Genomic DNA, 13,624 nt, shown 5'->3' with positions numbered 1-13,624 from the left:
CCCCACAAGCAGGCAAATCCAAAGAGAGGTCACACATGCACATGCCCAGTTGATACTCCCCTACTCATGAATCAGACAAGTCACTTGTTTCAAAGGGAAAGTATGTGTGGTAAAAGGTGGAAGAACTTCATTCTCTTTGCATAACTTCCACATGGAAACATGGAATGGTTGACGAGAATCTCCCTAGCACTAAGGGAGATTATTTAAAATTTTTGTGAAGATAAGTGTAGGGGAAGCTGTAGCCACGCCTTCTTAGGGGCTGGCTACAAGAGTACCTGAGGGCTTGTGAGGGCGTGGTCAGAGTGAGTAGGGGGACTGCGTTTTTGGTTTCGGTTTCTCTTTGCTTCTTGCTGTACAGACTACCACCGGCTGGCTGGTTCGCTCTGTAAGTAAGGCTTTTTCCTATTAAATACCCTTATATTTCTACCTGACTCCGTACTGGTAATTTCTTACTATATCTGGTGTCAGGAGTGGCTTACTATAGATAAGATTGAAGAACACAAAGAAAAGACATGCTTCTTGGCATCATTACCTCCTTCTTGGAGTTGAGTTGTAATGTTGAGCTCACATTGCACTTTAGCTTTCATAACAAGAACAATCTGCTCTTCTATAGTGATGGTGCCATCAGAATCCAGCTGTGGAAGCAAATGAAAAGCCATCATTCCCCAACATCTTCAAAACAGGATAAAGTTCTCACTATTTCACTTCAATCAAGCTATCTGAAACAGTCCCTTATCAGAATGCAATATTGGGGTTTGGATATCCACTGTCCTCCATAGGCTCATGAACTGAGTTTTTGGTCCCAGGTGATGGTGCTACTTGGGGGCTCTTTAAAAACCTAAAAGATCTGATAGAACTGCAAGAATTCATCAGAGGTCATCCAGAGGTGGGTCCTTAAAAGAATATTATCCATGGGCATTTCCTATCTCCTCCCAGCTGCCTAGTTGGCCATGAAATAAGTGAGTATCTCTACTCCACCCATACATGGTTGTGGTGTCACGCTGTTTTACCATATTTCACAGGTGTCAAGCGATCATAAAGACTGAATCATTTGAGACTATGAGTCAAAATAAGTCTGTCCTTCTTTAAGGTTGTTCTGTCCAGTACTTAATTAAAGTAATAAAAGGAAACTAGTGCATATATCAACATCATCTTTTGGGGTGATTTTGATATAGTACCAGAAAATGTAAGAAAACTCGAAATGGTGACTAGGTAATTACATTAGAAATAATGTAAGTAGAAGAAATAATAAATACTGAGAATGCCTAGCTTATTATGAAGGCACAATACATTACTAATTCTTTCACAATATGACAGTTATATTACATAGAAATAGAAGACTAACTTTAGCTCTACCAGAAAAATGATCAGCAAAACCTGGACATAACACACAGCATCTGACTTTGAGTTTATTTATCTGTTAAAGAAATAGGTTACTCTAAATGATCTCTATTCATCTCCTTGTCTTAAAACTGGGAACTTTATAATGGGGGCAAGATATGCACCCGTAGATCTTTTATCCATTTGAGCAGTATTTATTATTTGCATATGAAAATCATGTGCTTTGTGAAGCAAGAAAGAACATAATACCAAGGACATTAAGCACATTTGTGCAAGTGTTGTTCCTGACCTTGGAGTGACATGAAATGATAGTGTAATTAAAACAGGAGCAATCTTCCTCCCCAGTTTCTATTACTCCAAAAGCAACAATTGCATCCACAACAAAGTGTCACATTTAGAAAAACAGACATTAGTCATTTGTTCTGGGAAAGTGATCACTCATAACTTGAAATAAAGTATTGAATTCCAATGTCAGAGACTTAACATGTAAGAGAAGCCCTAATTTGATTGTGTGTGTTATAATGAAAGTTCATAAACTTGTCACTGTAGATATGAATTCTTAATGTCATAATATTAAAGTCCTCATGATTACAATAATTACAATACCTTGCATATTCTATTTTCAAGTAGATATCATGCAATAAGCTAGAAATATTCAAGAGGAATCATTCTGGAATTTTAGTACCAATAGAATAAGCAAACATTCCCCTATTCATCCCAGAAACCACAACTAAAAGCCCTAGAATAGAGATAAAAATAAAGATCAGTAGATAGATGATAGATAAATGATAGATACATACATACATACATAGGATGGATGGATATATAAGAGATAGGTAGGTAGAGATAGATAGATAGATAGATAGATAGATAGATAGATAGATAGATAGATAGATAGATAGATGGATCAGTCAGTTGGTAGATGGGTAGGTAGATATATAGAATAATAGATGACTGATTAGATAGATGATAGAAATACATAAAGAGGGAGAAAGGGAGGGAGGGAGAAAGGAAGGAAGGAAGGAAGGAAGGAAGGAAGGAAGGAAGGAAGGAAGGAAGGAAGATAAAATTAAGAATCTTCTGAGAGACGCAGAGAAGAAAGCACACCAGGCCAGGACTTCGGATCCTGGAGAATGGCACTGTAGAAAGTGACTTACATTTATTTTCTGACTCATACACCATAAATGTGCAGTTAAAGTCATTGGAAACTCTGAAACACTAACAAAGATAAATTGGCATCAAGAAAAGTCTCTGAACCCAAGGAAGAAAAAAGGCATCTGACAATACAGAAAACTTACAGATGTGAGTAGTCTGGCCCGGTCAACTAATAGCCAACTGTGGGAAGTCTGAATGTGTAGCCTAGCAAGACAGACACAGACGCCCTTATGATCTTCTATAGTGGTTTAAGAGAAAGGAAAAAACAGAACATTAGACCTAAGAGGCTGACTTTTTCACCCTCAATATCTGCGTGTCAATAAAGACTGTGTTGGCAACCTAGGAGCCAGCAACATTAAATGGAGTGAGAGATGGGAGGGTGGAGTACAGAAGAAAATGTGAGGGAGGATGACAACCCCTAAAGACATGTCAAAGTCATATGAAAACCTACAACTGCAGATGCTTCTCTATATATGGTTTAAATGGAGTTACACTCTAAAGGGGCAACAATGTCCCTACTAAACACCACAGACAAAAAGCCCAGTACCAGGAATAGGTTGTCTCTTTTGGAGTTGTTTGCCAATAAGGTTCTGCAGAGTCCCAAATATTAGAGGTTATTGTCAATGCTCTTGGTTACTTTCCAAGCTTGACAGTAAGACCCTGTTGCTGAAGACAGTTCAACATGGAGAAATCAAACTGCTACACACCTGGAAGCTTCATCCCTTCTGTCTTGTTTCATATGGCTGGAAGGTTCTATGCACACTAACAATGGAGAAAAGTAATCACCAATCTTACTCAGTTGTGAACCCTGTGAGCTACAGTAACATCAGGCCTGTCAAGACATACCCACTGGTGCAATAGTGGCCTCATGGGAGTAGCCAACAACTTTACAGTTGGATTTAAAACACACTCCACAAGGTGAAACCGAGATCTGGCACAGTTGATGGGACCAAAAACCTGTGGCGAGACAGGCCATAGGCCTTAGGGGAGCACCTACTGCTATAATTCTACTAAATGGACTTAGTCAGCAAACTGATCTTCAATGACTTATCATTGTACCTATAGATTAGTTCATCTCTCAACCCTCATTACAGATGTTTCCATTTGAGGTAGATGGTGAGTGACACATAGATCTACAACTGGTCAAGGCACAAAGAATGAAAGGCTGTGAAATGCTCAGCCCTAAATGCAACATCTCTACCACACCCCTTCCTGTCAAGACCCAGGAATCATTGAAGATAAGGAAGTGGAAAGAGGCAGAGGCAGTGGATGACTTCAAGGGAACCATTCTCCAAACACAGCCAGGCAGTTCCACATATAAACTTGGGGTTAGCAGTTTGTGACAGCGTGCACAGGACCTGATCAAGTTCAAACCAGGTGAAGTCCCAGCATGATGAGCAGAGATGGGTTCAAAGTCCCACACCTATCTGAGGAGCTCCTAGCAATCGATAAATGCTGGGAAAAGGAGAGTCAGTTTTCTTTAGTGGTGTGGCCCCTGGTAGGTTGATGTGGTGATTTGAAAGAAAATTGCTCTCAGAGGGAGTGGCACTATTAGAAGGTGTGTTCTTGTTGGAGTAGGTGCCGTCTCATTGGAGGAAGTGTGTCACTGTGGAGATGGGCTCTGAGGTATCAAATATGCTCAAGCCAGGCCCAGTGAGACAGGCCCTGTTACCTACAAGAATAAGGACTCTTAGCTACTTGTCCAGCACCATGTCTGCCTGCTCACTGCCATGTCCCACCACAATGGACTGAACCTCTGAAACTGTAAGTAAGCCACCCCAATTAAATGTTTTCCTTTATAAGAGTTGTCATGGTCATAGTGTCCCTTCACAGCAATAGAAACCCTAATTAAGACAATTGGCCATGTTCCATATACATCCAAGACTATATGAGTTGCATAGATGGTCTTGATAATTATTAAAAATCTAAACAGGATATGCAGTTGGATATGTAGGAAAGAGGGTGGATCTAGGAGGAATTGGATGAGGGAAGAATATAATCAAAACACATTTTATAAGACTCTCAAGAATCAATTTAAAAATTAGAAAAAAACATGAATTACAGATAATAATGTAGGGTTCTCATCTATCCCCCTGCTGTTTTCCTTTTGCTATCTTAATAAATATATTTTTATAAGTGACAAATTAATATTGATGTATTAGTACCAGTTAATGTTCACACTTATACATACATATTCTTTATACAGCTCCCCTTACATTTTAACTTAATGTCTTCCTGTGTTCCAACAGCTCACCAAAATGTCACAGTACAATTCATGATATTTTCTTAGGATTTTCCACACTTCCTCACTTTTAACTATCTTCATAGCTTGAGGAGCATTGATCAGGCATTTTACATGAAGTCTGTAGTTAAGATTTATCCGGTGTTTTGCTTGAGAGTGGACTGATGTACCGTATTTGGAAGTGGAAGACCACAGAAGTGAGGTGTCATCCATAAAGCACCATATCAACAGCATGTAGAGTCAATATGCTTCACTGTGGAGTCAACCTTGGTCTTTCTTTTGGACTTTATTCAAACATCAAAAGCATAAAATTGGAGCCGGGCAGTGGTGGTGCACGTCTTTAGTCCCAGCACTTGGGAGGCACAGGCAGGCAGATCTCTGTGAGTTCGAGACCTACCTGGTCTACAAGAGCTAGTTCCAGGTCAGCCTCCAAAGCCACAGAGAAACCCTGTCTCGAAAAAGCAAAAAAAAAAAAAAAAAAGGCAAAAAACTAGCCCTCAACCTGTACTGAAGTAGGTGATAGGTCATATTTGGATGTCAGACTACAATTTGTCAATTTATGTTTAAGTGGATAAAATTTTTGAAACAAGTTTGAGAATTGAAGTTATGTTAACTCAGAATTACCTATTATAGTGAGAATGGTTGTAAGAAAACATGCACTGTCTTTAGTGGCTGACAGAAAATGCAAAATATATAAGAAAATAAATAATACAGTGGCTATTGCTTATGGAGTAGTTAGGAGAAATACTAAAGGCGATTCAACTATGTAAGATGTCCTATAAAATTATCCTTAACTGTAGATGTCACTACCTATATCAAGAATATAATCTGTAGAGTGAATTCTCCTTTGGTTTTAGTTGTGAAATTACTCAACGTGACTAATTAGATAAAATGGATAAGTAAAAGGTTTTCAGTACTAGAACACTTCAGAAACGTGAAAATGATACATGATCAAACTCATCAATATTTTATATTCCCATGTGAACCATTTTCAAAAATAGTATACAATAATGCTGATAATTAAGTGTGGCTCTTACACTACTGAGTTACTTCACCATTTTCAAGTGCTGATTTCTTAGACGCACTCACTCCTAAAATCTCAGTTTTTCCTTCTGCTTAGTGATATTTGACTGAATCCAAATGCTGCTGACTGATGATTTAGTTTTTAGAGTTTCTATAATTGTTACTTCTCTGCAACTGTATCTGGAGCAGTTATGACGGCATCATAGGTGAGCATGCCCAACTCAGCTCAAGACCCAAAACAATGGTCCTCAGCTCATTTGGAATATAATCTAATAATTTCAAATTATCAGCCTCCATGTTGTATAAACAACCCCTCCATTGCCAACTCCAGTGTGTGTGTCATGGGTAGTAATTAGTTTTAACAAACAAGACCAAAATGCTTAGTGTTTGGTAGTTGTACCAAATAGGCTCTGAAGAAAGCAAGACACACATAATTGGAAACCATGGAAGAACAGTGAAAAGAAAAGAGAATGAGTGTATAAAGCAGGAAAATGGTTGTGGGAAATGAAAAATGCATTCTGTAATTTCAAATGAATTGTAATGCTTAAATCTCAAATATATAATTGGAGGTATGCAATAGCTTAATATAAACATAGATAAATAGTAAATAGGGGTGTAAATCATTTTTGTCTTGGACGCAGTTTTAGACAAAAAAAACCTTTTATTGTTAACACTGTATTAATAACACAAAGAAATCTGAATTCCTTGTATGTCAGAACTCAAAACCTTCTACTGTTGATATGAGAACAAATAAAATGCAGTGGCCAGCCACAGGCAACCCAGTTATTTATGCAAGGTGTGGACTCCCTGGACAACTTTCCAGTGTGCTCTCTGTTACTTGGGGTGATTCTTGATATGCTGTCTGACTACGGAGTCCATTCCATTTGGAAATGACAAGCAAACAATAGTTACTACTGTCCAAACAGTGTTGACCTAATTTGAGAAATGATGAATTGTTAAGAAGATCATTTCCTTCAGGCAGTTAGCAACCAAAATTTGAGATTACAGAAATTCAGAGTGTGTACCAAATGATAGATGGGTACATAATAGCATCAAAGGCCAATGGCCGAGCCATTTGTAACTCGTGCCACCCCTGAAGCAACACATCTGCCATTAGAACACAGCTGTATCTTCCTGGGGAAAAGTAGAGACTAAAAAAACTAGCATAGCTCATATCAGTCAGCAATGAGGAGGTCATTTTGAATAGAAACAGTGATATAAAATCACTACTAATAATATGATCACTAAACTAAAAGCTTATAAACAGCAATGGATATTCTGTGTACCTACAGCAGTAACAACTAAGCATATCAATTAAGAACTTAAGATTGGAACTTGTAAATTAAATAGTTTTCTATAGCCTTTTATAAAGGTGAACCCAATAAGGATACAGAGGCCCTTCAGAGTGCACGCTAGGCAATTGTGATGACTGGAGTTTGGATACCAGCACCCAGACAACAAGGGAGGTGTCCTACTCACACCAATAGCCATACTCTGAGCAGAGAAGGAGGATCTCAGGGACTTTCTGGCTTTGGACCCAGAAGAGACAATGAAAGGCCCAGGTCCAAGTAGAAACCCTGCTTCAAATAAAAATGTGGAAAGTCCTAGAGAAAGACACTTGTGGCATTTTTTCTGATATCTACAGGTGTAGCTAGGGGCATGCACCCACACCCACATGTAGGCTACACTCAACACAGACACACAGACACCCACACTCACACAGATACACACTCCCATACACAGAAACACACACACAAAGTAAATACATACTTTTTTAGTGGCAAACCCAGGAGTTAAGCTTTAGTTTCCCCCATTTTCCAATATAAAGATGTGACTGTCAGTCTTTGTGAGTGAAAAGGAGGAAGTCAAAGAGAAATTATTCTTAGAATAGATTAGATGTCTGAGCAATTTAGTCAGCAATTCTGGGAACAAGGAAAGGCTTCCAAAAGAGGGAATGTATGTGTTGTAAGAAAAGCCAGGTCCAAATGAGGGCAAGTGTTACACTTGATGATACTGTGCGGTATAAGTGTAATTTGGGACCCAGACTTCTGTACAGACAGAAGGACAAGACACAAGAACAGGACACAGGTTAGCTTCATTTCCCCTCCTACTGAGCTGCCATCACTCCAAGTTTGTTTTAGTCATTGACTCTGATTTAGAAGCATTTCTAAAAATGTTGAACAGTCTGGAGCAGGAGAGGCCCTCGGGGCACCTGCTGGTTTGAACTGTCATGAGTTATCATTGTATTTTTGTTAGGAAGTTCCTCTCAGTTTTCTAGGATCTATACAAAGAGCAAATACTATATTGTTTTTGAGTTAAATTGTGCCAATGATACACTTAACCAGGTAACATGAAGAAAATCCTTAGCTAGCCTATGGAACTTATAAGTAGAATGGGCTCACAGAGAATGAGAGACTATGAAGGTAAGCATGCTGGCATTCAGTTGTGTAATTTTCAGTGCATTCTACTGTCCCTTCTGCTAAGCAAGATGGCGATAACTGTTTTCTGATTCTCTGATTTGTCCTCAGGGTCAAAGAGGAAAGCCTATCCTTATGGTTGGTTTTAATAGGAACTTACTTGCCACAAATTAGAATTACCTTGGTAGGGAACCTCCAGTGAAGAATTGTTCTGACTGTCTTAACTGACTCGCCCAAATTGTGGGTGGCACCTTCTGGTCGAAGATACAAAGGGATGGCAGAAGAAAGGTTAGTCACTGGCCTTCTGAACCTTGCTTGGCCTTCCCTCTGGCCCCTCAGTTGGTTTACCCTGATATTAATGATGATAATTCCTTTGTCGCTATAAGAGCCAGTGTTTCCAGGCTTCCATTGTAAAGTAAGGACCAAGGGACTCCCCAAGAACCTTGCAGGTCTTTGACACCATACTGGGACTGCTGAGGCACCAAGCCTCAAAGAACAAGCAAGGATCAGGTTCTCAGTTTTTCAGGGTGCGATTCTGCTGTTGCTGCTATTTTAGAATAAGCTGAGGTTAAACAGTTTTTAATAAATATATGCATTCATGCTTTGGTTCTGTTTCTCTAGAAAACCCCAACTAACACACATATTATTCAAATACTCTCAATAATAAACATTTTATAACAACCATAAATAATACAACTAAAGGATCTGATTGCTATCGGGAAGAAATTAGGTTCTAGAGATGTCACAAGGAATAAAAGGAAAGCATCACAGGTGGAGGGAATGGCCTCACAAATTCTCTCTCACACCAATTCAAAAGCCTGTAGCAGCTCCCTATCTCAGCCAATCACTTTTCATTGAAAGGAGCTTGGCTAATCCAGCTGGAAGAAACGGAAGCTGACACTTTTGTTTTCTTCTTGTTTGTACATTTTTAAATTCAAGACTCCCATTCTGTGCATAGGTGATATTATCATAGCCATTTTACAATGGGAGAAGTGAAACTCAAAAGGGAAGAAATGAAGTGCCACTTAAAAAATAGAGAAAAGACCAGAGAGAGGTGACAAAAAAAAAAAAAGGAAAAGTAACCAACACAGCTGAGGCCACAGACAGGAAAATAAACAGAATGAATGGGTGTTGACTGGGAATGTTATAGATTTAGTCACAAGGAATTGGGAAAAGTGCTCAGAAATTAAAAATGACTTGCTGCATTGCAAAGAAAAAAGCAAAGTCTAGCTCCCTTCCATCCCTCTGCCTCTTGGCTACTAGGGCTGAAGAGATGGCCCAGGATTAGGATAGCCATTAGGAAATCTATCCCATCAGGGAAACAATGTTTCCTTGTACTTTTAACTTAGAAGACAAATGACATGAGTTGGGGGGGGAGCCAACTATCCTCTGCTTGGCTCCAACAGGACTTGCAGCAACCTGAACAACAGGGAGATAACAGTCACATTTAATCTTCTAAAAAAAAAAAAAGTGAACTAGCTGCCATGGCCCAGGACTCTCCTCATGGCTCTATCTACCAGTGATGGCTCCGGGGTAGTTCTGTCTCTTCCGACTGCCCCCAGAGGTGGAGGCACACAGTGTCAAGTGACTACAGGGTATTGATTTGTCCCTTACTTCGCACTCACAATTCTCTATCCCCCCGAATATGTCTATGTGAGACACACACTTTATCTGAACACATTCACACAGCATGCATTAGTGCTTTGCATTATCTTTTAACATTTGTAAATGGTTCTTTCTCGTTGTCCCATGGCTTCTCTGTCCCATCTCCTGCTTTGTGATGGCATTGTGCTGGCCAGAGCATATTTAACCCATTGCTTTATGCTGTGCACAGTATTCCATTACGAACACTCATATTGTGCCCAATTCTATAGATCTGTTTCAGTGTTCATCAAACAATAAGGTGAAAAATTCTATGGGCTACCTCTTAGGAGTGAGCATTACTGGAACAGAGGGGGCGGTGTGCATAATTTAGCTGAGCAATGCCACCTGACCTCTACAAAGAGGACACAAGCAGGAGATGGGAGTTCTGAAAGCCAAAGTGCAAATCATTGTGCTTTAATAGCAACTATCCGAATTTGTGCATTCTCTGATATCTCTTAGCTCACTTCCTTCATCTATAAAAACGTAAGTAATGACAGTGCCTATCTCATGGAGTTATTGTGGGAATTAAAGGGACCCTGGAGTGCTTAGCACATTATTGGGTGTTTAGTGACTAATTAAGTGGAGCCATAGGTTATCTTGTTTTGCCACCCACTCAGATGTTTGACCTTTCAGGAGACTGATTCTTTAGAATAGGTCAGTAGAGTTCACAGACCTCTGCCTCATTGCACAGAAGGGGACAATAAAAGCAGAGGGATCTAAGTCTGTACCCTAGGATTTACTGAAGACAAAGTGCAGCATTTCAGGTTCGTGAGGCTGCTGCCCCTGCTAGAGAAGGTCCATCGCAGCTAGCATGCCTTTCAGCATGACAACCAGAAAGCAGAATCTGGTCTCTGCTCACATCAGGCATTGTATCATTGTACAGGCATTCCATACTCCCATCCACCACATGAGCTTCCAGGAGCTTTTTCAGGTGCTGGGAATCTTTTGTATCATACTTCCCAGAACACACACTGTGTACCAGTCTGACCTACAGTAAGTACCACAGGTCGGAACTCCCTCCTGTTCTTCCATCTTTCTCGGGCACCACTCACTCCCTCCACAAAATTCTTATACCCTTATCTCCATCTCAAAGTCTGTTTCCAGGGAGGCCCACTAGCACAGTAGAGAAAACACAAAGCATATGGTGGTACTTGCTATCATGTGATCATCTGACTTTAAGTCATGCACTGCTGAGCTCTGTAATAACATCAGGACCATGGATGCATGGGTCCTGAATTGTACCTTGAGGCAAGGCTACTTCTACACAGAAATAACAGTGATCTTTATAAGAATTGATGAGCACTGGTCCATGCTATCTATTTTGTGATGTGATCCAATGTGAATCAACAATTAAACATTTATTCTATACTAGTCCGGTCTGCTTGATGAGTTTTCTTTAATGTTTTCTCATATTTTATAATTTTTAAATATATGTGTAGCTGTGAATATATTCATCAGTTACTTAGCACTCCAAAGATAAATCAAGACAGGTGCATTTTTTCATAAATACTTTGCTTTAGCTAATAGAATCAGCAGGTAACACTTGGATAAATAATACCCACAATGTGTTTCAACTCTATTATTCTTCCAACTAACCAATGAAATTTCAGAATATGTAATATCCATATACTAATGTAATAAACCAAGAATTACAGAATTTTAAAAAATTTAAAAGAAATAGCCCAGTATAATTTTTTGAGATGAAAAACTGAAGGTCAGAGGTTGTATAGCTATGTAAAGGTAACTTGTTAAAACCTACAGCTTCTCCTTTAAAGATTAAAACTGCAATATATATTGCAGTATATACATAATATGTCATCATACTGTAGGTTTATGAATTCCTACACACACACACAGAGAGAGAGAGAGAGAGAGAGAGAGAGAGAATGGAAAAGAGAGAGAAATGTTAAATCAAAGTTAAAAAATAATTCCCAGAGGGAATTTCAACACGCAAAGACATCTGGCAATATCTGCAAATGTTTGCTACTGTCACAGTGAGGGCCAAGGGGATGGCACTGGCCCCTAGTGGACAGAGTACAGAGCCTCTTCCGAGCATCCTACAGTACAGGAGACAGGCCCGGAAGAAACAGATCCGTGGTCCGGAATGACAGTAGTGCTCAGGCTGAGGGCCCTGCTTGTTTTATTGAGAGCAAAGGCAAATGAAATATCCTACTCTTGATTTCACGGTGATTCTTTTCTTTATTGAGTTAAATAATATCTCTCATTTCTTGGGAGAAGAAACAGACACTGGGTTAAAGAGAGGGTCAGAACAGATGTGCCCCTTACCCAAGAAGACAGTGGTTTTCAGTTTCATTCAAATACCTTATTAGAGAAAAATGTAGGAGGCACCTTGGAGATCACCAGAGTCCTATAACTCTAGCGGAAAGTTACCATCCAATCTAGAAGTCTTTCCCGCAGACACACATATTCCTTCCTTTGATTGGGAAGATTCTTTCAAACTTGAAAGAACCTATTTTTAAGTGCCCACTGAATGATACACTACCCATTTTTTTAACAGAATAAGTCTCCATGAAATGTCCTGATCATGCAAGGTAAAGGCTAGTATTTCTCAGGGCACTTATTTCCTAGAAATACCTTCTGATTTGATGTGGCTATCACCATGGCATATTAGTTGTTTTTAACTGTATCTTCTGAATAATTAAAATTTAAATTGGTCATTTAAAAGTCAAAGACATCGTTTTAAGTACCACAGGAACATATATATTCATGAGTGCATTTAACTTTGTCGAAGGAAAGGTTTAAAAAAAAAAAAAATGAATCTTTATTTGACGGTCAACGTGCGCCCTCTACCGAAACGGAGAAACAAAACCTCAGATCTGTTTTAATTCATAGGACTCAACCCGCAGAACACCACAAGCATCTTTCTAGTTCATCTGAAAAAAACAATAAAACTGTGAACCTTACATATTTTTTGACTTGAAAAATAAGTGAGAATGAACACATTAAAGAGACACGTTATGAAAGATCTCCCAGATCTTTTCGCCCTAAGCGGCAGTGGCAACAGGAAAATTACAGCGACCACCGCTACTCAACATCAGAACCTAGCGGTATCTATATCCAGTCTAGTTCCTTTGCTTCTGTATCAGAGAAGGAGACAGTTACACTTTTACACTGTACCAGCGATCCTAGAAGTTCTAAGCTCTCGAACACGATGGTGAATCGACAACAGACAAAAAACACTGGGGTGGTTAAATCAAGTACCCGGGGGATTGCGTGGAAGAGCAAAGTTCTTCCCATTCCAGCTGTGCATTCCCGATCCCGAACGCCAGGATGCTGGTCGGATTCCCAGATCCCGGGACCTCCCGCCTAAAGAGGATGCGGGCGTGTGCGAGAGAGTGCGATGAGATGCTGGAGAAAGGCCAGCCCGCCTGGACTTGCCTCGCGGGCTAGGGAAGCAGGCGCCAGTGCCCCAGCTCTTACCTGCGCTCCGACCAGGAAACAGCTTCTGAGAATCAACCATCCACAGACGTAGGGTAAAGCCCCCAGCCAGGCCATGTCCAGAATTGTCCAAGGAACCGGCAGTGTCTGTGTCCCAGACTCGCCTACTTGGCCGGTACTGAGCAAACTTGTGATGGGGAGGGAGGCACAGCTGAGCAGCTGGGGCGCGGGAGCCACCCACCACGATGCTCGGGTCTGGCCGCCTGCACCCCTGGGTCTGGGAACCTGGGTCCTGAGTGTCACAGCTCCGGGTGGTCCCGCCTTCCACTGTGCACAGCCACGAGGAGGCGTCGGAGGATACAGGCGCGTCCTTCGCCAGTCACTCAGTCCACAACCCGGGAGC

At 40.4% G+C, this 13,624-nt stretch overlaps 1 protein-coding gene across 1 annotated transcript in view; it reads right to left on the bottom strand.

Annotated features, from left to right (window-relative positions):
• The window catches only part of Pth2r (parathyroid hormone 2 receptor), a 68,583-nt gene extending 55,245 nt beyond the window's left edge, over window positions 1-13,338 (bottom strand). Inside the window, exons 1-2 of the mRNA XM_027396062.2 lie at window positions 13,264-13,338; window positions 533-635 (exon numbers count right to left, since the gene is read on the bottom strand). Coding sequence (XP_027251863.1) covers window positions 533-635; window positions 13,264-13,338 — 178 coding nt within the window. The remainder of the gene's footprint in view (window positions 1-532; window positions 636-13,263) is intronic.
• Between the last annotated feature and the right edge of the window lie 286 nt (window positions 13,339-13,624).

This window comes from Cricetulus griseus, chromosome 2, assembly GCF_003668045.3.
Source record: "Cricetulus griseus strain 17A/GY chromosome 2, alternate assembly CriGri-PICRH-1.0, whole genome shotgun sequence".
Lineage (NCBI taxonomy): Eukaryota > Metazoa > Chordata > Mammalia > Rodentia > Cricetidae > Cricetulus > Cricetulus griseus.
The sequence above is the reverse complement of the archived record's forward strand: the minus strand, read 5'-3'. Positions and strand labels throughout refer to the sequence as shown.